This window comes from Schistocerca gregaria, chromosome 3 (genome assembly GCF_023897955.1).
Source record: "Schistocerca gregaria isolate iqSchGreg1 chromosome 3, iqSchGreg1.2, whole genome shotgun sequence".
Classification (NCBI taxonomy): domain Eukaryota; kingdom Metazoa; phylum Arthropoda; class Insecta; order Orthoptera; family Acrididae; genus Schistocerca; species Schistocerca gregaria.
In genome coordinates this window covers 632228736-632255285 of record NC_064922.1, presented here as the reverse complement: position 1 = coordinate 632255285, position 26550 = coordinate 632228736, and the positions used below count along the sequence as shown (strand labels likewise).

Here is a 26550-nt window from a genome sequence, read left to right as displayed (position 1 = left end):
ATAACATTCTTACCGAATTTCTAAATTCATGTTGGTTTGTCGAAATCAAAGTATCGCTGAAAAATATTTTGTTGTTGAACTAGTAGGTTGGTAGGAGGGTTTGACTAAACGAGGTTTCAAAACGAACCGGATCTTCAGGCAGAAGACTGCTACTCTTCGTCGCGGTTATATGCATTGATTGCTGAGTGTAGGTAAGCAAGAACTATAGTCGTAAAGGTGTAAACGAGGTTTCAAAACGAACCGGATCTTCAGGCAGAAGACTGCTACTCTTCGTCGCGGTTATATGCATTGATTGCTGAGTGTAGGTTCAAATGGTTCAAATGGCTCTGAGCACTATGGGACTCAACTGCTGTGGTCATTAGTCCCCTAGAACTTAGAACTACTTAAACCTAACTAACCTAAGGACATCACACACATCCATGCCCGAGGCAGGAGTCGAACCTGCGACCGTAGCAATCCCACGGTTCCGGACTGCGGCGCCTAGAACCGCGAGACCACCGCGGCCGGCTGAGTGTAGGTAAGCAAGAACTATAGTCGTAAAGGTGTTCCTAAGGGGTTCACATATATTTTCTAGAATAGGAAGGCTGTAACAAACTTAAATACATAAAGCCATTTTTATTCTATTTTTTTCTTACAGCAACGTGTAAACTGAAGAATATTCAGCAGATTTCATACTAGCTATCTTAGCAGCACCGAATCAAGGCTAAACTTAGCCCTTCGGTGTGAAGGTGTATGGCGTCTCATAACAACTTGAGAGTGTCTGCACCCAGCTTCAGATGAAAAGAGGGTCGATACAGAACAATACAAAAATTGGCCGGCCTCGAAAAACCACCCAAAAGGAAGATGTGATATCCGAAGGCAGTCTGTGGCTGATCCCAAGAAATCATCTCGGGCAGCACGTGGCAATATACTGCTAAAACACTAGCAGAAGGCTCATGCTTCGACAGTTAAACGTCAGTAATCAGCTATAGGACAGGCGGCCTTCTTCAAAACCTGTGATAAGTGCGAAAAATTGGAAGGCCAGACTAAAGTTTGCTAAGGTGTACATGTCGTATACTACTGAAGATAGGTAAAAAATTCGATGAAGTGAATTAGATAAATTTAATCTTTTCTCCTCAGACGACATTTTCGACGGCCGAAAAACAAAAGGAATGACAGAAAGTACCAAGGTTCCACCTTGATGCACGGGGGTGGAAAAATGGGGAAGTTCCTTGTGAAGTGATGTAGCTCCTCTAGACGAAAATCATAGGACAATAGATAGTTCGGATTATAGCGAAATACTAACAGACCATATGACCAATTTACGGAAGAATAAATATTCCCCATAATTAGATAGCAGTTCCAGCATTACAACGATACGAAACATGTGTCTGGCCATAGGAAGACAGTTCTGAAGCAGTATAAAGCACAGGTATCCTAGTGGTCAAGCCGAAGACCAGACTTAAACCCCACAGAACATCTTTGGGGCGAGCTGAATCCACGTGTTCGCCAACAAAACTGCACCAACAAGGAGGGTTTCTACAAAGAACGTTGTGAGCAATCCTCAGGCGTGATTGGCCAATCAGTTGTAAAACACAAATGAACAAATTACATAGGAACAAATGTATTTTGTTCAAACTAAACAGAACAAAAACAATAATGAAGTCTTGATCCATAACGTTTCCTGGCTTAATACTTGGTTGTATAGCTCTTCCCGTGTTCTCGTATTACTGCAGCACACCTGGATGGCACAAGACTTTATTATTGTTTTTGTTCTGTTTAGTTTGAGCAAAATACATTTGAGCTTGTGTAATTTGTTCATTTGTATTTTATTACTAATTCAAAGATTAGAATTGTATAATATGTGTTAGAGAATAAAGTACACATTACATAGATTTCGTAATTAAGTTATTCCATTAAAATTTTCGTCTAGAAAATTTGTTTCCCGTATTTATTATCCCTACTAAATACTTGTGAGCGATACTGTATGAGCCTAGAGACACGCCCGAAGACTTTCAGAAAATATCACCCATACAGTCACGAAAATATGAAGGGCAGATAAGTGCAAGGACTATGAAAAACCGTTTACAAGTTAAACATATTTTGAAACAGATACTATTCTCAAAACTGGTGAAATTCTTAAGAGATTACAGAAAATGTTCATTAGCAAGTATCACATTTTTCATGACAAATGTTCGTCTTCTCTTTTCAGCTACAAAATGGTGCATGACTGGCAAAGTATGTCTTAATTATCCACCTAGAATTTACTCATCACAGTTCCAGAAGAAGTAACTGTAGTGTAACGTGCCTTATTTTCAGATGGTGGCCTACATCCGGATACTTGGATATTTGCTTCGCGAACAGTACTGCTGATTCTGAGACTAGCTGAACGGCTTGTGATTCCGTCATTTAGTGTCCTGCTAACTGCCAAACCCATCAGTGGCGCCCCGCGCTCACTGCTGATTTTACACTAGTATCATACTTTCAAATGTAATATTTTGTAGACACAACGTAAACATCACTGCTGCGTGGTAAGTAGTTTGATATTTTAGACTTATTTATTTGTGATACATTTAAAGAAATTTGTGTGTTGGTTTTAAGTGCTGTAATTCATTACATGTCTCGGTAGTTCTGCCAGTTTTGTCAAGTGCTACGCGTGCTGAATTTTAGATATATCTAGGGTGCCTATTTTCGACCATTTAAAAAATTGGACCCTTTATAGATATCGCTTTTTGTCTCCTATCAGGAGATGGTTGGGAAGGAAAGGAAGATCTGGTCAGAGGAAAATTTGCGGACGGCAGTGGAAGACATAAGAAATAAAGAAATGGAGTACTGTAAGGCTTCCAATTTGTTTCATGTGCCAAAATCATCTGCTGGGGATTCCCCAAGTTCTGTTTCAATAGGTGATGAAGAATGCATATATTTCTCTGTTTCACACATGGAATATAAATCTGGAGAAGACTCGACAAGGTGTTTAGATTGCTTGCATTGGGTACGTGATCCTTGTGCTAGGGTCTCAGAAACCTGTCTGGTTGACGTACAAATTTGAAAACAGTAAATAATACACCCAATGGAGTTAATAAGCGTATCATTGTCGTAATCAAATGGGAATGTCTCAGTATTCTTGTAGCTATGTTATCTTTAATTTTCTTATGAAATAACCCAGTCAGAAATTAGAAGTCACAGTATCAGAAATTGCGCATTCTTTTATTACAACCTCCAAAATGCACAAGTATCTTTGACATAAATTATAAAATGTAGCCTACTAATTTTATGTGTTATAAGTGTGTCATTTTAGGGAGCTTTCAGCTGATTTTTAACCAACCATACCTTTAGATTTCTGAGCTCACCTTATATTCCAAATAGCTTTAATTTATTACGTAGCACTTATATGTGTAGACACAAAAATATTTACAAATGCTGCACAAACCTCAATCTGTTGTCTAACAACAAAATATTAAAAAGTGGCGGAAACCGCATATTGCGGTCTCTAATGGGCTATTCCACAATAAGTCACTAAAATGAAGTATCGAGCAAAAATAATTGTGTATTTACCTACCATATTCTCTAGATAGAAAACTGTCCCCTAAAATGTATACAGGAACCATGAAGGAAAACTAAGAATGGAACATCAAGAAGGAAGTGATAGAGATAGGAAGAGCATGAGACAGACGTCCTGCCCCATGAACCATGGACCTTGCCGTTGGTGGGGAGGCTTGCGTGCCTCAACGACACAGATATCCGTACCGTACGTTCAACCACAACGGAGGGGTATCTGTTGAGAGGCCAGACAAACGTGTGGTTCCTGAAGAGGGGCAGCAGCCTTTTCAGTAGTTGCAGGGGCAACAGTCTGGATGATTGACTGATCTGGCATTGTAACAATAACCAAAACGGCCTTGCTGTGCTGGTACTGCGAACGGCTGAAAACAAGGGGAAACTACGGCCGTAATTTTTCCCGAGCGCATCAGCTTTACTGTATGATTAAATTATGATGGCGTCCTCTTGGGTAAAATATTCCGGAGGTAAAATAGTCCCCCATTCGGATCTCCGAGCAGGGACTACTCAAGAGGATGTCGTTATCAGGAGAAAGAAAACTGGCATTCTACGGATCGGAGCGTGGAATCTCAGATCCCTTAATCGGGCAGGTCGGTTAGAAAATTTAAAAAGGGAAATGGATAGGTTAAAGTTAGATATAGTGGGAATTAGTGAAGTTCGGTGGCAGGAGGAACAAGACTTCTGGTCAGGTGACTACAGGGTTATAAACACAAAATCTATAGGGGTAATGCAGGAGTAGGTTTAATAATGAATAGGAAAATAGTAATGCGGGTAAGCTACTACAAACAGCATACTGAACGCATTATTGTGGCCAAGATAGATACGAAGCCCACACCTACTACAGTAGTACCAGTTTATATGCCAACTAGCTGTGCAGATGACGAAGAAATTGATGAAATGTATGATCAAATCAAAGAAATTATTCAGATAGTGAACGGAGATTAAAATTTAATAGTCATGGGTGACTGGAATTCGGTAGTAGGAAAAGGGAGAGAAGGAAACATAGTAGGTGAATATGAACTGGGGCAAAGAAATGAAAGAGGATGCCGCCTGGTAGAATTTTGCAATGAGCACAACTTAATCATAGGTAACACTTGGTTCAAGAATCATAAAAGAAGGCTGTATACATGCAAGAAGCCTGGAGATACTGACAGTTTTCAGATATAGTATATAATGGTAAGACAGAACCAGGTTTTAAATTGTAAAACATTTCCAGGGGCAGATGTGGACTCTGACCACAATCTATAGGTTATGACCTGAAGATTAAAACTGAAGAAACTGCTAAAAGGTGGAAATTTAAGGAGATGTGACCTGAATAAACTGAAAGAACCAGAGGTTGTACAGAGTTTCAGGGAGAGCATAAGGGAGCAATTGACAGGAATGGGGGAAAGAAATACAGTAGATGAAGAATGGGCAGCTTTGAGGGATGAAGTAGTGAAGGCAGCGGAGGATCAAGTAGGTAAAAAGACGAGGGCTAGTAGAAATCATTGGGTAACAGAAGAAATATTGAATTTAATTGATGAAAGGAGAAAATATAAAAATGCAGTAAATGAAGCAGGCAAAAAGGAATACAAACGTCTCAAAAATGAGATCGACAGGGAGTGCAAAATGTCTAAGCCGACATGGCTAGAGGACAAATGTAAGAATGTAGAGGCTTATCTCACTAGGGGTAAGATAGATACTGCCTACAGGAAAATTAAAGAGACCTTCGGAGATAAGAGAACCACTTGTATGAACATCAAGAGCTCAGATGGAAACCCAGATCTAAGCAAAGAAGGGAAAGCAGAAAGGTGGAGGGAGTATATAGAGGGTCTATACAAGGGCGATGTACTTGAGGACAATATTATGGAAATGGAAGAGGATGTAGATGAAGATGAAATGGGAGATACGATACTGCGTGAAGAGTTTGACACAGCACTGAAATACCTAAGTCGAAACAAGGCCCCCGGAGTTGACAACATTCATTGGAAATACTGATGGCCTTGGGAGAGCCAGTCCTGACAAAACTCTACCATCAGGTGAGCAAGATGTATAAGACAGGTGAAATACCCTCAGACGTCAAGAAGAATATAATAATTCCAATCCCAAAGAAAGCAGGTGTTGACAGATGTAAAAATTAACCGAAGTATCAGTTTAATAAGTCATAGCTACAAAATACTAAGGCGAATTCTTTACAGACGAATGAAAAAACTAGTAGAATCCGACCTCGGGGAAGATCAGTTTGGATTCCGTAGAAATGGTGGAACACGTGAGGTAATAGTGACCCTACGACTTATCTTAGAAGCTAGATTAAGGGAGAGCAAACCTACGTTTCTAGCATTTGTAGACTTAGAGAAAGCTTTTGACAATGTTGACTGGAATACTCTCTTTCAAATTCTGCAGGTGGCAGGGGTAAAATACAGGGAGCGAAAGGCTATTTACAATTTGTACAGAAACCAGATGGCAGTTATAAGAGTCGAGGGACATGAAAGAGAAGCAGTGGTTGGGTTGTAGCCTCTCCCCGATGTTATTCAATCTGTATATTGAGCAAGCAGTGAAGGAAACAAAAGAAAAGTTCGGAGTAGGTATTAAAATTCATGGAGAAGAAATAAAAACTTTTAGGTTCGCCGATGACATTGTAATTCTGTCTGAGACAGCAAAGGACTTGGAAGAGCAGTTGAACGGAAGGGACAGTGTCTTGAAAGGAGGGTATAAGATGAACACAAACAAAAGAAAAACGAGGATAATGGAATGTTGTCGAATTAAATCGGGTGGTGCTGAGGGAATCAGATTAGGAAATGAGATACTTGAAGTAGTGAAGGAGTTTAGCTATTTGGGGAGCAAAATAACTGATGATGGTCGAAGAAGAGAGGATATAAAATGTAAACTGGCAATGACAAGGAAAGCGTTTCTGAAGAAGAGAAATTTGTTAACATCGAGTTTAGATTTAAGTGTCAGGAAGACATTTCTAAAAGTATTTGTATGGAGTATAGCCATGTATGGAAGTGAAACATGGACGATAAATAGTTTGGACAAGAAGAGAATAGAAGCTTTCGAAGTGTGGTGCTACAGAAGAATGCTGAAGTTTAGGTGGGTAGATCACATAACTAATGAGGAAGTATTGAATAGGATTGGGGGAGAAGAGCAATTTGTGGCACAACTTGACCAGAAGAAGGGATCGGTCGGTAGGACATGTTCTGAGGCATCAAGGGATCACCAGTTAGTATTAGAGGGCAGCGTGGAGGGTAAAAATCGTAGAGGGAGACCAAGAGATGACTACACTACGCAGATTCAGAAGGATGTAGGTTGCAGTATGTACTGGGAGATGAAAAGGCTTGCACAGGATAGAGTAGCATGGAGTGCTGCATCAAACGAGTCTCAGGACTGAAGACCACAACAACGACAAGAAGACAGACGTATGTATTTTCGCCCCTTTTCAGTCTGTACATCACACAAGCATTGGTACAAATACAAGAAACTCTCAGAAGTGGGATAAAAATTCATTGTGAAACAGAATCTATAAGATTTAGAGAAGACGTTGATGTTTCCAGAGGAAGTTGGGAACAAGCGAAGAATTCGTTGAACAGAATGTACAGCCTAATGGGTATAAAAAATGGATTGCGAGTAAACTGAAGGAAAACTAGAATAATGGGAAACAGTAGAAATACGAGATTGGAATAATAGAGAATGTAGATGTAGACAATAATATTAAAAACCATATCAAGGGACCAAAGTGAATGAAGGAAATTTGCTACCTCGGAGGCAAAAGAGCACATGACAGGTGAAGTAATGGCATAAACACCAGACTAGAGAAAGACAGAGAGGAGAGGAACATATGGAAAACATTGACTAGAAGAAGGGACAAGATGATAGGATATGTAGTACGACATCAGGGCGTAACTTCATTTGTACTTGAGGCAATCATAGAGGGGAAGCTGTAGTTCAGGACAGAGATCTGAACATTAGATTATATCCAAAAACTAATTGAGGATGAAGATTGCAAGTGCCACTCTAAGATACAGAAGTTTGCGTAGGATAGCAATTACTGGCGGGCAGTGCAAATAAGATGAATGATGACCCAAAATGCAAAAACGAACACAGTCTAACCAATTCAGTATGTTGGAAGAGAAGCTATGTTTGACGAAACTAAAAGTCACTCGCCTGCTGATGGGCATCAAAACCCATGCACGCACTAGATAGCTTTATAATAAAACGGAAAATAATTTATAATGATGACGAGGTTACATAACGCTTTAAAGCCTGATTAACAGCATAATCATTACCACGTGCAAGTAGGTAGAACTCCAAGTCTTGTTCCTCAAGTAATAGTACTGCAACTTACCTGTTTATTCACTCTTGGTCGCTAACGAACAAATGTGTGGTGGTACCTGACTCGCAGATAGCTGGTTCGAATCCTACAGTTAGAAGAAATTTTTGCCACCAGCACTTGGCCAGGATGAGGAGGGGAGGCGATGGCATGAAGTTTATGTTCGACATGTTCACCGGACTTTATACCAATGTCCTGAATTACATTCCAGACCTCTTTACAGCGTCTCAAAACATGAGCATACGTAACATTGTTGATGGTGATCAGTCCATCTGAAGGACACATAAGCTCGGCAGCCACGTTGCTGGTATTCGAGGGGAACAAAACTACACATACGCTCATGCATTACACTCACCTACACTCAACAATTACTTCTAAGGCATAAATCCCACTCACTGCAACGAGATGTCTAATGTGCACTCAGGAAGAAAGTTCTGTAGCTTAGACGGCCGGGCCGCCTCCTCTCCCGCCCCTCCCCCTTTTGTCACCCTTCCAGGTCCCTCCCCCTCCCAACCCCCATGGCCACTTAATTCGGTTACCTGGATTATAACAGACCCGTACAACTCTGGTAACGACGTGAGTGATTGCTGGTTGATTATTGCCAGAAACTGTCTTATAATTGATTTTCCGCAAATTCCCTTCTCGTCTGAGAAGACAGTCACGTTGCAGGAGTGTAATCGTGTTATGTATGAAGTGGCCGAATAACGTGACATGTGTTGCGATCTCGGGAAATAACATCCACGGTGCTGGTGGGAGTCGTAGTTGACAAAACCCGTAGTGAAAGACAGAGACTGGAACATATTGTAAGTAGGCTGTTCAGGTTCTTATATTGGTAACGCCGCCGCCACGTAGCGCTCTGTATGAAAATCACTGGCCGTGCTGTGTGCAGCCTGTAGCTGGTTGGCATTGTTGTAATACTCGCCATTGTAGCGTTGGGCAGTTGGCTGTTAACAGCGCGTAGCGTTGAGCAGTTGGAGGTGAGCCGCCAGCAGTGGCGGATGTGGCGAGAGAAATGGCGGAGTTTTGAAATTTGTAAGACTGGATGTCATGAACTGCTATATACATTATGACTTTTGATGATATTAAGGTAAATACATTGTTTCTTCTCTATTAAAATCGTTCATTTGCTATCCCTATCAGTAGTTAGTGCCTTCCGTAGATTGAATCTTTTATTTAGCTGGTAGTAGTGGCGCTCGCTGTATTGCAGTAGTTCGAGTAACCAAAAATTTTGTGCGTTAAGCGATTTGTGAAACGTACAGGTTAATGTTAGTCACGGCCATTCTTTTGTAGGGATTTTTGAAATTCAGATTGCGTTGCGCTAAAAAAATATTGTTTGTCAGTTTAAGCACAGTCTTGTATAATTTTTCTAAGGGGACGTTTCAATATTTAACAAATCGTAGGGGGCTTTAGATGTAGGTGCTCTTCTGGGATGAAGAGGTTACTGCAAGAGCGGAAAAGAGATGACCTCTTCCCTCCCCCCTTCCTTCCCACCCCAACTCACCCCTCTCTCACTCCCCAATGAAACGGTACACAGTTATCACAGATTTGCGACGGAAATGAAGGCGTTAAATACGTATGCTGAGGTCGTGTACATTACCAACTATCTAAGATTAACTAATAATGGCATTTGATTTTGGTAGTATTCTACTCACTTGATGTGTCCATATCTAATATGCACTTGGTAATGTGCTAGTTCGAAAGTTTAAAACCACAGCCTAATTGAGACTATGGCCTTATTTATATACACATTTCCTAGCAACAGTGCGGAAGTGCTCCTGTCGAAGAGATGGTCTGCTGCAAGGCGACCTTCGCTTACGAGATAATAAATAAACTGCTTTTCATCTAATTTGTTTTCGGACCAACCGGCTCAATCGTGATTCCCATATATAGTTGACGCTTTCAGTACAACATCCCTGCCTTATTGTGTGGCTTCACATTTACTTAATAGGGCACATATCCATCATAGTGACTGGACATTGGTAAGTTACGACTAAACAGCCTCCTCCTAGATGAATTAACTATATTTTTAACGTGTTTCTTAATGTGGAATAGTAAACTGTTTATCTTCACAAATCCAAAAGGATATTCTTCAGGTTCAAAATGCAGAAACATACCAAACTACAAGAAATTGTGGCCCTATTACAGCTGTTCATTACATGAAGTACTGTAAATATCTGTGTTGTCACTCCTTACGCACAGTCATACACAATTCTTAGGTATGCCACGCGAAAGTGCTGCGATTTTCGCTCTATTTGAGCCTTTGGTGGGTTGCTCTACAGATCTGTCGCCAGTTTCTAGAAATCATTCTCATGTGTCACTGCTTAAAGTCACCACCTGAACAACTCATCCACATAACATGTCCTCTCAAAATATTCTGATGTATATAGAACTTTAAGTCGAATTAGAGATCGTTAACTGTGAAAGACATTATCCATCGTTACATTAAAATTATACACTCTGCGCTTGTGCAAATACAAAGCGCTCCGTTATCAAGGGAATACCGGTTGCGGTCGTGAATAATACTGGGGAAGGCTGTATGATGAAGGCTGATAGCTGAACTGCGAGCCCAATAAATCCACCGAAAAACATTATTGGGGGAACGATGAGTGTGATAAAACAGCGGAAGACAGACACCAAGCCTCTTTAAGGTATCACAGCAATAAAACAGGAATCGTATTTCGACTTGCAGAACAAAGAGAGATAACACAAAAATTAATAAGAAGTCTTAACCGTCGGTATCAAAAAGATATACCTTAAATTACAAAAAAAAAAAAAAAAATAGCGAAAAAACTAACTCCAGCGATTACTGCAAAATATTTTAGAGTCAACAGCAAATTTATTACCCTCCAACATAAAAGTTAAAGGATAAAATCAATAATGTTTCCCATAGCACTAGAAACAATACACAAATTTTAGCAGAAACACTTAACAAATCGCTAGACTGCGAAGATTTCTGAAAACTACTTCAAATATATACAGATATCACTATCGAAATTTTAAGACCATCCCGACTCCATGAAATCTACAAAGCGTAGAAGCACCTAAAAAAACTACAAAGCAAGTGGAGAAGACGAAACGTGAGAGGAACTTCGGAATTATGGAGCAGAATCAATGAATATATGATTACACCAACTCATAGTAACATCTGGAGCGAAGAATAACTACCAGATCGTTGGAAAACAATTATAACCCGCCAACTATACAAAAAGGGGACAAATAAAATACATACAACTGCAGGGAATTGCCCTTTTGGGTATACCATATATAGTGGTGTCAAGAATTATATACAATACTTCTAAAGGTCAAGTTGAAGAGGAACTAGGGAATTCCAAGGAGCATTTAAAGCCTGGAGAAGCTGCCCAGAACAGATAGACAATTCGAAATGGGTCCTGGAGGATTACAAAAAAGACGAAAACAACAAGTCATAGTTTTGTATGCTTCAAAAACAGGTTATGATTGTACCCACTGATCTTCAGTGATGAAGCTACCAAGGGATTTCGGTCTCCGCCACTAATTAATAAAAATGATAAACGTTACCCTAAGAAACAGGAAATCTAAAGGAACGTTAGGACGAGAAATATCTGAGCGATCTAGGATTATGACAGGGTGAAGATAGGGAGATGATTTACCACAATTCCTTTTCAACTGGAATCTATGAGACTGTAATCCTACGGGACCATGATTCTATGGGGTTGTTATTCTTTGTGATTGTAGTTCCATGAGACCGTAATTCTACGAGAACATGATTCTACGTTACAATGATTCTGCGAGACGGTGACATTATGACTTAGTAATGTTGCGAGGAATGTGATTCTACATTACTGTGATTCTACATTACTGTGATTCTACGAGACTGCGCTCCGACGAAACTGTGATTCTAAGGACGAATATGACTCAAAGTGACCATGAAACCATAAGACGGTGATCCTACAACCCTGTGATTCAACAGGTCTGTGACACTATGAGACTTTGATTCCACAAGACTTTGCTTCGGTGAGTTTAATTGTAAGATCATGAGATTCTACAAGAATGTATTTCAAAGAGACTCTACAGCTGTGGGCTGTGATTTTTCTAGGCTGTTAATGTGAGACGAGCTTGTGAATTAATGAAGTTGTGATCGAAGGGCACTCTGATTCTGAGAGATGGTTTGTACAAGACTGAGATTCTGTGAGAGCATGATTATACAAGAATCTGACTCAGTGGCGGTGATTCTACTAGTTGTTATCCAACAAGACTTTAAATCATTAAGAAGAGACGAATCTACAAGTCGTGGAGACCCTGATTCTATGAAACTGTGATATTGCAAGACTCTGATTCCAGGAGATTGTAGTAATGCTAGAGCTGGTACTGCGAGGCTGTAGTTCTGTGAGATTGTGTTACTATGAAACTGTGTCCGCACGGAACGGTGTTCCTATATAACTTCGCTGATAGAAAACTGGGTTTCTTTGAGACTGTGTCCCTAGGAGAAAGTGATTCTGTGCCACTGTCTTTCTAAGATACTGTGTTCTCATGAAACTGACTCACCATCCGTTCCTATGAGATGGTTTTTCTGTGCTGTTACCATTTCTCTTCGGACAGCAGTAAACCTTACATTTTTGTGAGGTTCATCTAGAGCATAACTTAAGTTAGTATCTTTTGCTACTCGTACCTATGATAAATCGATGCTTCCAGGTCTTTTTAAGAAGCAACTTTGCCGTAATTTAATAGAATCATGCAACTCTCAGACTCGTGGCTCGAAAATGTTCTAAATAAAATTATTAAATGAAGTTCAAAATGAAGATAATATTATTTAGTTTGAACTGGTAACTTCGTAGTACTTCTAGAACTCAAATTTGATGTAATTTTCATCATGTCTGACATTTTTTTTAAAAATACGTAATGTTAAATGGAATAAAATCATTCCATACTGCTTAACATTTGATTCAGAAACAACACTGCAAACTTTTTATAGTATCTTCATTGGAGAGTTGTGTAAAAAATAAGAAGTTAAAATAGCAACATTCATGACTTATTTTCACTTTTCAGACAACGGCCTCCATAAAACTTAAAACTGAAGTCAACATGTCACAAAAGAGGTTCAACCCTCTGTAAGTTGAATCCATATGAAAAGTATGATGATGCTTAATACACGAACAAAAGATTTTTAAAAACTGTATTAATTATTTTTACTTTATTCCTAGATAGCTCCACCAGCAACAGACATTCAGCTAGAAAATTAATTTTAGTTCACTGAAATCCGATACAAATTTCTTCATTTACACGGCAAAACGGTTGATACGTTTGTAAAATACTGAACACTTTACCGGATTTTAACTCACAAAAGAGTAAACATTAATTATATCAAAGTTGTCTTAATTTACAGTAACTGACACACGTAAAATTTACTAATGATTTCAAAGAAATGTGATGTCAATTTCCTCACTGCTGTCTTATTTGAAATGGAATAGCGCTTTCGTGGGACTTTGTGTATGTGAGGTTGTGATTCTACGAAAATGTGATTCTACGAAACTGTGTTGGTATCAGTCTGTGTTACTTTGAAACAATGTCTGCTTGAGATCATGATTCTACCAGGCTGTAATTCTGCGAATGCTTATATCCCGAGGCCTGTGTTTACATGTGGCTGTGTTTCTACGAGGCTGCCTCTCTACGAGACTGCGTTTCTGCAAGACCGTGGTTGTATGGTTATTCAATACTGTGTTTCCACTGGCCACTGTCTCCACAAGATTGAATCACTAAAGAGACTTTACATCCATGATACTGTGCTTCTGTATTGTCTTTCTACGAGACTATGTTCCAATGAGGCTCTGTCTCTGCAAGACCGATGCTACAAGACTTTGATTAATGCCTGTAACTATTTGGGACATATGTTGACTCTGTGAGAGATTATGACTACGTGATGTAACTCTGCGTGCTAATAGGTGGTTATTGTCTGCTTCTGTATCGGTCTTTATCGCTGAAAGTCTGTGAAGCTTCATATCTGTCGCCATGTTTGTCTCTGTAAATATTTTCTACAGGTCTTCGGCTCTAGACTACATCTGACTGAGCCTCCGCTGAGTCAGCAGTAGAGCGAATAGACTCTTGAACCTTCACTTCCAACCATAGTTTTGAGGAGTTTTTTTGTCAGTTTCAAGGTAGACGACAGAAGTTAAAATACCCCTCTCGTCAATGTAATGGTCATGATCTCAAGCAGACATTGTTTCAAAGTAACACAGACTGGTAGAAACACAGTCTCGTAGAATCACAACCTCACATACACAAAGTCAATGTAAACCTGTAGTGAAGAAATTTTGTAAAAACGCTATAGCCCAATTTGTTTTGTCTGTTAAATACGTTTAACATCAATAATTTCCATTTAAAAATTATTTTTCGTTTTACCACTGAAAATTACAAAGTGAGTTTCAGAACATAAAGAAACAGTTAGAAGAGAAATTCTAAGACTTTTAGAGTACTACTGCAGCTGCAACAGAAGACATGGTAGTTTAGTAACTTCTCAAACAGCTCATTCTCACTATTAAAATAAATCTATTATTTCTTCTCTCATGGTGCTCAATTTGGTGTTGCAAATTCACACCTATTATCAGATCAACAGATACAGATGGTAACATGGGTTGGATATCTACTGCAGATAAAGCAGTAAAGATCACACTAATCATTTATTTGACAATTTCGCTCTTTTGTGATGGCCATCTTCATACGTAACCCGCATGGTTGCAGCCATCGATGCACAGGAACAGTTGTGGGAAGTCAGTAAACGAATGTGACTTCACTGAGCTGTTCCGTGCATCGCTTTGAAGATGACCAGCGTAAGCGCCGAAAGGAGTTATCATTTTCAAATTAATGCTTATTGCGATTGACTGTTTTATTAACTGATAAGGCATAGATGGTCCCAAAAAGAAAATAACTTTACTCTATTGCAAAATTATGTAATAAATTGTACATTGTGCCAGGTGAGTAAGTCTTGCTTGTTAAAAATATGACAAAGTACTCTCCTCTTTATGTGCATCCTGATGCTCTGAAGGCTTAACGATTGATCTACTGAATTTTGTACGTTCAGTTGTATAAATCATTTTTCTCCTTCTTTAATTGTTCATCAGATGCAATGAGTTTCACTCATTCTCACTCTAATGTTTGCGGATACCAGCGCGAGTTAATGTGCTACACACAATCCAGTTTCTCTAGAAATAAGATAGACTCAGATCTGGAGACAAGCTTCAAGAGAAATTCCACATTTAATGTACATTTCGTAGCAGAAATGTGTACTCTAACACTTACCACATACACTCCTGGAAACGGAAAAAAGAACACATTGACACCGGTGTGTCAGACCCACCATACTTGCTCCGGACACTGCGAGAGGGCTGTACAAGCAATGATCACACGCACGGCACAGCGGACACACCAGGAACCGCGGTGTTGGCCGTCGAATGGCGCTAGCTGCGCAGCATTTGTGCACCGCCGCCGTCAGTTCAGCCAGTTTGCCGTGGCATACGGAGCTCCATCGCAGTCTTTAACACTGGTAGCATGCCGCGACAGCGTGGACGTGAACCGTATGTGCAGTTGACGGACTTGAGCGAGGGCGTATAGTGGGCATGCGGGAGGCCGGGTGGACGTACCGCCGAATTTCTAAACACGTGGGGCGTGTACATCGATGTTGTCGCCAGTGGTCGGCGGAAGGTGCACGTGCCCGTCGACCTGGGACCGGACCGCAGCGACGCACGGATGCACGCCAAGACCGTAGGATCCTACGCACTGCCGTAGAGGACCGCACCGCTACTTCCCAGCAAATTAGGGACACTGTTGCTCCTGGGGTATCGGCGAGGACCATTCGCAACCGTCTCCACGAAGCTGGGCTACGGTCCCGCACACCGTTAGGCCGTCTTCCGCTCACGCCCCAACATCGTGCAGCCCGCCTCCAGTGGTGTCGCGACAGGCGTGAATGGAGGGACGAATGAAGACGTGTCGTCTTCAGCGATGAGAGTCGCTTCTGCCTTGGTGCCAATGATGGTCGTATGCGTGTTTGGCGCCGTGCAGGTGAGCGCCACAATCAGGACTGCATACGACCGAGGCACACAGGGCCAACACCCGGCATCATGGTGTGGGGAGCAATCTCCTACACTGGCCGTAAACCTCTGGTGATCGTCGAGGGGACACTGAATAGCGCACGGTACATCCAAACCGTCATCGAACCCATCGTTGTACCATTCCTAGACCGGCAAGGGAACTTGCTGTTCCAACAGGACAATGCACGTCCGCATGTATCCCGTGCCACCCAACGTGCTCTAGAAGGTGTAAGTCAACTACCCTGGCCAGCAAGATCTCCGGATCTGTCCCCCATTGAGCATGTTTGGGACTGTATGAAGCGTCGTCTCACGCGGTCTGCACGTCCAGCACGAACGCTGGTCCAACTGAGGCGCCAGGTGGAAATGGCATGGCAAGCCGTTCCACAGGACTACATCCAGCATCTCTACGATCGTCTCCATGGGAGAATAGCAGCCTGCATTGCTGCGAAATGTGGATACACATTGTACTAGTGCCGACATTGTGCATGCTCTGTTGCCTGTATCTATGTGCCTTTGGTTCTGTCAGTGTTATCATGTGATGTATCTGACCCCAGGAATGTGTCAATAAAGTTTCCCCTTCCTGGAACGATAAATTCACGGTGTTCTTATTTCAATTTCCAGGAGTGTATAAACTCATGTTGTTGTAGTGGTCTTCAGTCCAGAGACTGGTTTGAGGATGCAGCTATCCATGCTACTCTATCCTGTGCAAGGTTCTTTATCTCGCAGTACCTACTGTAACCTGCATCGTTCGGATTCCTTTTAATGTAGTCGAATTACATCGGGTGATGCTGCGGGAATTATTTAGGAAATGAGATGCTTAAAGTAGTAAACGAGTTTTGCTATTTGCGGAGCAAAATAACTGATGATGGTCGAAGTAGAGACGAAAAAAATGTAGACTGGTAATGGCAGGGTAAGCGATTCTGAAGAAGAGAGATTTGTTAACATCAAGTATAGATTTAAGAGCCAGGAAGTCGTTTCTGAAAGTATTTGTATGGAGTGTAGCCATGTATGGAAGTGAAACGTGGACGATAAATAGTTTAGACAAGAAGAGAATAGAAGCTTTCGAAATGTGGTGCTACAGAAGAATGCTGAAGATTATATCGGTAGATCACATAACTAATGAAGGGGTATTGAACAGAATTGGAGAAAAGAGAAATTTTAGCACAACTTGACTAGATGAAGGGATCGGTTGGTATGTCATATTCTAAGGCATCAAGGAATCACTATTTTACTATTGGAGGGCAGCGTGGAGGGCAAAATTCGTAACGTAAACTCATAGCGAAACTTTTAGAGTTCCTTGTGGTGGGTAATTTTTTTCCTAAATACAGTCATATCTACTGAAATACCCTGGCTATGTGAAGCAAAGTCAGAAGCACTGTGAAACTACACTTAATATCCAGAATGAGATTTTCACTCTGCAGCGGAGTGTGCTCTGATATGAAACTTCCTGGCAAATTAAAACTGTGTGCCCGACCAAGTCTCGAACTCGATACCTTTGCTTTCGCAGACAAGTGGTCTACCATCGGAGCTACCGAAGCACAACTCACGGCCGGGACTCATAGCTTTACTTCTGCCAGTATCTCGTCTCCTACCTTCCAAACTTTACAGAAGTTCTCCTGCAAACCTTGCAGAAATAGCACTCCTGAAAGAAAGGATATTGCGGAGACATCGCTTAGCCACAGCCTGGGGGATGTTTCCAGAATGAAATTTTCACTCTGCAGCGGAGTGTATACTGATATGAAACTTCCTGGCAGATTAAAAATTTGTGCCCGACCGAGACACGAACTCGGGACCTTTGCCTTTCGCGGGCAAGTGCTCTACCATCTGAGCTATCGAAGCACGACTCACGCACGGTACTCACAGCTTTACTTTTGCCAGTATCTCGTCTCCTACCTTCCAGACTTTACAGAAGCTCTCCTGCGAACCTTGCAGAACTAGCACTCCTGAAAGAAAGGATATTGCGGAGACATGGTTAGCCACAGCCTGGGGGATGTTTCCAGAATGAAATTTTCACTCTGCAGTGGAGTGTGCGCTGATATGAAACTTCCTGGCAGATTAAAACTTTGTGCCCGACCGAGACTCGTACTCGGAACCTTTGCTTTTCGCGGGCAAGTGCTTTACCATTTGAGCTACTGGCAGAAGTAAAGCTGTGAGTACCGGGTTGAGTCGTGCTTCGGTAACTCAGATGGTAGCCGGCAGGGTAGCTCAGCGTGTTCGGTCGGAGGGTTAGCTGCCCTTTGTAATAAAAAAAAATGAGTTAATAGATCAACGACGAACTGAAACAGGTGTCTCACGACGTCCGCTCCGAGCAGATGCAACGAACATAAAGGAAGAAAATGAGATTAAATTTTAAAAAATGGATGGTAGATCACTTGCCCGCGAAAGGCAAAGGTCCCGAGTTCGAGTCTCGGTCGGACACATAGTTTTAATCTGCCAGGAAGTTTCACAAATTTAATATGATATCTGACTATTCATATCTCATTAATAGAAGTCACATGTATTTTTGGCAATACACGAGCATAGACAGCTCTCCATGAGTCATGAATAGTCATTCTGGCCATTGTGTTAGAGATTCTATGTTTACTGTTTTCAGTAAGACAATTGATTGTTGAACTGGACACAATCTGTGACCATTGGTCAAGTGAGGTTCCTTAGGCTCATGTAAATTACCCGGTAGATTGCGATGGACGAACTGTCACCGTCATACAGTCTCATAGAGGCTCGGGCTACGCTATTTTGCTATGAATGCTACCTGTGAAAACTTCGCCGCCGCTGCTGTCTGCGTACCCAGGTTTATATGCATCTTGCGCGAGTGAGAGGGATCATTGCATATCTCCTCTCAGTTTCATTACTGGAGCGGGTCTCACAATGAATTCACGACACTGATAATCGAATTTTTGTGAGTGAGCGATAGACATGAAAATGATCGCTTAAGTTGTAAGGCTTTAATATTTGGGTCACGACCGGTTTCGGACTAACAACTATCAATCCTCAGGAGCTATTAGTCTGCTGCTGAGACCCCGTGTATAGCAAGACCCTCTATAGCGAAAGCGACCACCCCACAAGCGACGCAGTATTCTGAACTTGGTACAGCTTTTCGTATCTAGTCATTGTGGCAGTGGGCTTGCGATCAGGGTTTCTTTTTCCAAAAGATTGTAATCTATTTGGGAACAATTCTGAAGTGCTTGAAAATTTTCATCTGGTATCCTTGTCACTGACAGGCACATGCAGTCACTCAAAATCTGTGTATGAAAACCATTCATCCAGTATCAGAGGATTATATCTTCTATCTAAATTAAGGTAGAAACTAGGGATTAATTTTTACTTACGCTCAGAACGAGAGAGCTTTTTTTAAGAAAAACAAAACATCCAAATTTATATTGGTAATTTTACTTTTACATGCATGCATGTACATCTTTGAAGCTATTTTTCTAGTATTGTTTGTATGATCAAAATTTCATTCAAATTCCGTTATCCAGCACGCTCAGTATCAGTTACAGCCTTCCGACTTTGAACCCTCTAGCGTGCTGGTCCTTCAGTGACGTGGCACCTGCGAGCTGGAAGAGGGCGCTGCCAATCCCTTGAAGAGTAAACAGTGGTGTGCCGGCAGGTGAAGCGGCGTGTTTGACGGCCTGTGCAACAACAACCTAGAAGCGGCAAGTTCTCTCTTGCTCCGTGCTGAGTAAGCACCATGACGTAACTGACGACAGCAGTGTGCTATGGTCTGTAAGTGGACGGGGGTGCAGAGAGCGTTCGAGTGGTTCCTTGTCCGCACAGTGTATTCGGCTCGTCGCTTACGAATTACCACAGAAGTTTGTTGGTTGGTTGGTTTGGGGAAGGAGACCAGACTGCGAGGTCATCGGTATTATCGGATTAGGGAAGGACAGGGATGGAAGTCGGCGATGCCCTTTGAAAGGAACCACCCCGGCATTTGCCTGGAGCAATTTAGGGAAATCACGGAAAACCTAAATGAGGATGGCCGGACGCGGGATTGAACCGTCGTCCTCCCGAATGCGAGTCCAGTGTCTAACCACTGCGCCACCTCACTCGGTCCCACAGTAGTTGTATAGAATAATAAATGCTAGTTGTCATTCGCACAGTGCTGCTACAAGTAATTTTGACCTTTTCTTTATACCTGGCTTTAATGTGTAATGTTAAGATAATTTCTGGTACCAGTTAATTTTATAGCGATGTCTTGTTGCTAATCTTAAAATTTTGCAGACATTATTGAGTACCATCTATCATAAGATAGTTCAAGTTCGACTGATAAGTTTATATGGAATCAGTTTTAAATATTTTGTGTTTCTACGTAATGTTAAAGTTCTGTATGGGATATTTGTCATATAAATAAAGTTGTCTAATGAATGTACCTCTTTTCAATTGTCCTCTGTCTTCCCCTCTTAGCCAGCTGGTCTGAATGACGCCGGTAAAAATTTTTCCAACTCTGAAGGACTGGTATAATTTACCTTTCACAAATGTTCAGTGTGCCTACATCGCACGCACAACACAAAACCCCGGGAGTGGTCAGATTCGTCGCATGCGCTTATGGGTGCGTCGTGCGTTACTGCAAATACTAATATTGTCATCCGTAGCAATGTTCACCCTGGTTTATTGAAAGGTATGCACATACATATAGTCTTACACAAACACTCAAATCGAAAACCATACACACAAATAAACAAAAGTTTTTTTATCACCCACTTTCCAGAGCTCCTGAAGATTGACGTTGACTGTGGATATTGTATTACAGACACAGTCCCTTTTATTGTTCAGAGATGTCACTAAACCCACCCAAAGATTGAAACAACCATACATGAGCAGCGCCTATTAGACGGGGTCCGACAGCCGATCGATTCCAGTTCCAGTTCAACCAGGAAGGAGGTACACGGCTAGTGTTGTCTGTAGTTCAACCATGCCAGTACCACGGTTCTATCGCGTCCTCAATGTTACTTTGTGCCAGGAAGAGCTCTATACAAGAGAAATGTCCAAGCCTCTCGGAGTGAACCAAAGCTATGTTGTACGGACACGGAGGAAATATAGAAAGACGGGAACTGTTGATGACGAGCGTCGCTCAGACCGCCCAAAGGCTACTACTACCTACTGCAGTGGCTGACCGCTACCTGCGGATTATGCCTCGGAGGAACCGTGACAGCAACGCCGCCGTATTGAATAATGGTTTTCGTGCAGCCACAGGAGGTCGTGTTACGACTCAAACTGTGCGCAATGGGCTGCATGATGCGCAACTTCGCTTCCGACGTCCATGGCGACATCCACCTTTGCAACGACGACACTAACGAAACAGATGGGCACAACAACATGCCGAATGGACCGCTCAGGATTGGTATCACGTTCGCTTCACCGATTAGTGTCGCATAAGCCTTCAGCCAGACAATCGTCGGAGACATGTTTGGAGGAAACCCTGACTGGCTGAACGCCTTAGACACATGGTCCAACGAGTAAAGCAAGGTGGAGGTTCCCTGCTGTTTTGGGGTGGCATGTGGGGCCGACGTACGCCACTGGTGGTCATGGAAGGCGCCGTAACGGCTGTACGGTACGTGAATGCCAGCCTTCGATAACGCAAACATATTGGCAGCATATTGCCAAGGCATTCTTCTTCATGGACGACAATCCACACAATTCCCACAATCGTGCACATCTTGTGAGTGACGTCCTTCAGCATAACGGCATCGGTCGACTAGAGTAGCCAGCATGTGCGCCAGACATGAACCCTATCGGGCTTGTCTGGGATAGATTGAAAAGGGCTGTTTATGGACGACGTGATCCACCAACCACTCTGAGGGATCTACGCCGAATCGCCGTTAGGAGTGGGGTAATCTGGACCAACAGTGCCTTGATGAACTTGAGGATAGTATGCTGCGACGAATACAGGCATGCACCAATGCAAGAGGGTGCTACTGGGTATTAGAGGTACCGGTGTGTACAGCAGTCTGGACCACTACCTGTGAAGGTCTCACTGTATAGTAGTACAACATGCAATGTGTGGTTTTCATGAGCTATAAAAAGGGCAGAAATGATGTTTATGTTGATCTCTGTTTCAGTTTTATGTACGGGTTCCGGAATTCTCGGAAACGACGTGATGCAAACCTTTTTTTGATGTATGTACAATGCGACCGAGACGACTTTAGAGGCTGTTTTTCAAGATTTGTTTGTCTCTTACAACCGATCCATTAGTGTCGTAACTAATGGTTAAGAAGTGCTGTCACATTCCTGGAGGCGGAGTGTTGGTACTCTTTCTTACTGGAGAGTCATAACTTTTACGTAACGTTCCTAAGACTTCGCTCTCGAACAACCTTGAAAATTTTCTACATACCTTTATCCCTTTCCGAGATACAGTGGTTCGAAGCTACCCTATCTGTGCAACTTGCGCACGTAAAATTCGGTGTGAGGCAAAGTTTTTGAAGTGCCGCAGCAGAAAAAAATAAGCTGTAAAGTGTCCCCGTTATCATCATCGCATGTTGTTGTACTGAAGCACATGTAAAATCTGCACTTAGGTGTAAACTTGCATTATTTCAGTTTCACTATGTAAACTATCTGAATTTTTTGTCATATGAGTTACACGTCCTGCTGTGTCAGGGAAAAGAAGGCAACCGAAGGAAAACTGCTGCTAACAGCGCACAAAAATTGCTGGTATGTTCCTGTTTATTTAAAGGATAGGCTTAAAACTGTGGTACCAGCTACCTCATTCTACCTTCCTTAGCACCTTCCCAGAAATTTTGTGACGCAAACATGTTCGCCCTTTTGATGCTGAGAGAGAAGAACACAGTGTCAGTGGGAAAGAGACGGAAAAGTAATAAATAATGGAAGACAGTAAACCGTAGTTGTGAAACAGAAATGGGAAAGGGGAGAATCGCAGTGTGAGACAAGGCCACAGTGCGAGTGGAATGTAGTTGACAGCGACAGAATACTACTAATAAAAGAGTGTAGGAGGCATTGCAAGGGGTTGGGGGGGGGGGGGGAAGAGGAATAAAGAGAATAGAAACTGGAAGTGGATGGGAGCAAGTGATAATTAGAAACTGAGTACACGAACATAATTACGAAGAAGAGAGGAGAGCAAAAGTGAGTCGGTGACAGTCTAGCAGTAAGATTGAATGAAGCGAAGTGGCTATGATTCACGAGACAGTGGCAGAGTGACACAAAGAAATAATGACCATGAGTTGGGATGAGTGAATGAGTGAGTAAGGGCAACTGGGAGTCGATGGCATAAAGTACTGAGTGACTTACAACGATGGGCTACTGCGTGTTAAGTAACATTTAGGAGAGCTTGTAGAAGTTTAAGGTTAATTGCATGTTCTTTGAAACAAAAAAAGAACGTCAGTATGTTCATAAGCTGAAACTTTGGGGAAATTTTTAAAGATGCAGAGCAAGGTACAATGAGGCAGCTGGTACCCCACTCTTTAGTGAGAGCATTTTAAATAAACAGGAACATGTTCGAGTTCTTTGTGCTTTGGTAGGAGGATTTTTCCGCTGGTATTTTTAAGCTTGTTACAAAAATTTCTCTGAGCGCTATGGGACTTAACATCTGGGGTCATCAGTCCCCTAGAACTTAGTACTACTTAAACATAACTAACCTAAAGACATCACACACATCTATGCCCAAGGCAGGATTCGAACCTGCGACCGTAGCGGGGGCGCGGTTCCAGACTTAAGAGCCTAGAACTGCTCTGCCACACCGGCCGGTGCTCTTGTTTCCAATATCGATTTTGTTAGTAATTGTTGACTCTTAATATAAAGTCACAATATCGCTATAACAATGACGCCTGGTGAAATGTTATGGTTTATAATGTCAGTATATTATCAGCTGAGTACCAGTGTTACAATAGACGTAAACAGACACAATACTCTGTATAAACCGTTCTTTATCTAATATACCACATTATTTTTCAATGAATTTAAGTTTTCCTGATGATAGTCTTTGCCCGAAACTCGTGAGTATGGTATTAACAAGAAGTAGAGTGGACTGTTGTTACGACGGCAAAAGTGCGGTTATAAGGATGTTCTCTGTAGTCAAGTGGATTTATGAGAACTCAGAGGAGAACAGAGCACGAAGTGAGGCGCGGCAGACAGTCAGCGGAGCGCCGGCTCACCACGCGGTGCTGCAGAGGTGCGTCAGCGTGAGGTAGCGGACGCCGAGCGCGTAGAGCATGCGCAGCACGGCCAGCGAGTTGCCGAGCGCGTGGCCGCCCTCCACACCCACCAGCGAAGCCACCAGGCCCTCGCGGTGCGCCGCCACCAACCCTGCAACACGAGACGGCGCCAGCAGCGTCAGTTACGCAGGGCTGTAGGAATAATCACAAAATTTTGTTCCGTACATAACTTAGAGACACTCAAGAGAGGATGATGATGATGTCTGGTTTGCGGGGCGCGCAATTGCGCGGTCATCGGCGCCGCTACCAAGTCCCAATTCTTTACGCACTCTAGTATTTTACACAGTCCAATCTAGTCACTGTCACGAATGATGTTGATGATGAAAGGATGAAGACAACATAGACATCCAGTACCAGCCAGGGTAGCCAAGAGCGCTAATGCGCTGCTTCCTGGACTCAGGTAGGCGCGCCGGCCCAGGGTCGAACCGGCCCGGAGGATTAACGACGATGGCCGGTTTGCTCACCAGCCTGGATGTGGGTTTTAGGCGTTTTTTCACATCCCGCTAGGTGAATACTGGGCTGGTTCCCAAGTTCCGCCTCAGTTACACGACTCACAGACATTTGAAAACGTTCGCACTATTTCATGACTTAACTAGATGCAGATAGCTTGGGTACACTACATCCATCCCGAGGGGTTTGGAGTGGCGTCAGGAAGGCATTTGGCCACCCTCTACAATTAACACTGCCAAATCCGTAATAACAATGCCGACCCAGCTTTGGAGCGGGACAAAGGCCCCGTGAAAGTAAGAAAGAGAGAAAGAAGGAAAGAAACACAGACATCTAGTCTCCGTTCAGAGAAAATCCCCAACACAACCGACAATAGAACCTGGGACCCTGTGATCTCCCAGAGTTGGTGCTGGGAGTATCTCCCAGTGGAGTGTATTGGGCACGAGCTCTTTCTAAAACTCTAGTGATAGTGGCAACATCTATCGCAACAGTACAGTGAAGGAGGCCATTTAAAAAAGAGGCAGAGTTCGAAAAATGACGTAAAATATCTACTTTCAGTTTTGTTTTTAACTAGCTGCACTAGCTGCTAGTGACTCAGTCTACTTAAATGGAAAAGAAATAAAAGAAAAACGTCACGTTTCTAATATGTATGTGAACTGGGTGTCAGTCATCTTCTCCCCCCTGTCTCTGTCCAGCTCCCGCTCCCCTTTCTTTGTCCGTCTCCTTGTCCATCGCCCCCTCACTGTTCATCACCTTCTTCTCGTTTGCTATGTCCATTTCCTCCCACCCCTTTATCCATCTTCCCTTCTCCCTCTCTCTGAGCTTGAGCCTTTTCTAATTTTAGTGCAAATAAGGACATTTTCCTATTTGCTAACAATACGTGTGTGTGTGTGTGTGTGTGTGTGTGTGTGTGTAAACGTTTATTATGGTAATGTGTAAAAACATGAACTGAATCATACACGTTCTTTTTGAAATCTTTGGTTACAATGTTTTCCCTTCATATCTTTCATACAAATATTTATACATTATTTGAGATAAAATATACGTACATTAAAGATTAAAGTACCTAAAAACACGCCCTTAATAGAAGTCAACGTTACCTCAGCATTTGAAAGCACTCGGTCAAGTACTTTAGGAGATTAATGATTTTTAACAAATCAACATTTATATTTGTATAACATTTCCACTTTAATTACATATAATTGCACACATGACAAATGACGTTACAATAGGAACAAAAACCATTTGAGTATTCGAACACAAGGAAGAGTCAAAATTTCTAACCCATCCATGGAATTTTTTCGGAAATTAGAGATTTTGAAGAAACGTACATCCAATTTGTACTTATATAGCAAATGTTGATGTTCCTGATAGTATATCTCCAAAAGTGTTTGACCAGTTGCTTTGAAATTTTATCACGTCATTCCATTTCTATATGCGCACGTGTTTATAAACCTGTTTCTTAAATCCATGTAACACATAAATTTATAAATATCACTAAAGGAAAATGAGGCTAAAGTTGTTACAAAAAATCCCAGGAACATATACATATATTATATATCACACACTAAAGAATTAGGCGCATCAAAACAGGCCTCTATTAGAGATCAACATTTCGTCATAAGTTCGAAGCAGTCGGTCAAGACCTATCGCAGATTAACGATTTTGAACGAACAACATTTACAGTTCTATAACTTTTCGCATTTTATTACAAATACACCAGAAGGCATTACAGTACTTGTGATTATTCGATTGCAATGTTGTATCAAATTTCGAAGCAATTCATGAAAAACTTCCCGAGGTTTCCAAAAAACGGAGATCGACGTTTGTACTTACACACGAACAGTGAATGTTCCTAATTGGAAATCTCCAAAATTTTTTGACTGAATGCTTTTAAATTCTTACATATTGTTGTACTGAAATATGAGTGGGCTTTTGAATAAATGTTTTTTTTAAATATATGTGACACAGAACGTTTATAAATTTAATAATAGTGTAATGTTCTTAGAAAAAATCTAAGAAAGTTGCAAACTCTTAA

At 41.9% G+C, this 26550-nt stretch overlaps 1 protein-coding gene across 1 annotated transcript in view; it reads right to left on the bottom strand.

Moving 5' to 3' along the window:
- LOC126355537 (dipeptidase 1-like) overlaps positions 1 to 26550 on the bottom strand; it is a 399494-nt gene that overhangs the window by 265389 nt on the left and 107555 nt on the right. The window contains exon 5 of the mRNA XM_050005883.1: positions 24006 to 24156. Coding sequence (XP_049861840.1) covers positions 24006 to 24156 — 151 coding nt within the window. The remainder of the gene's footprint in view (positions 1 to 24005; positions 24157 to 26550) is intronic.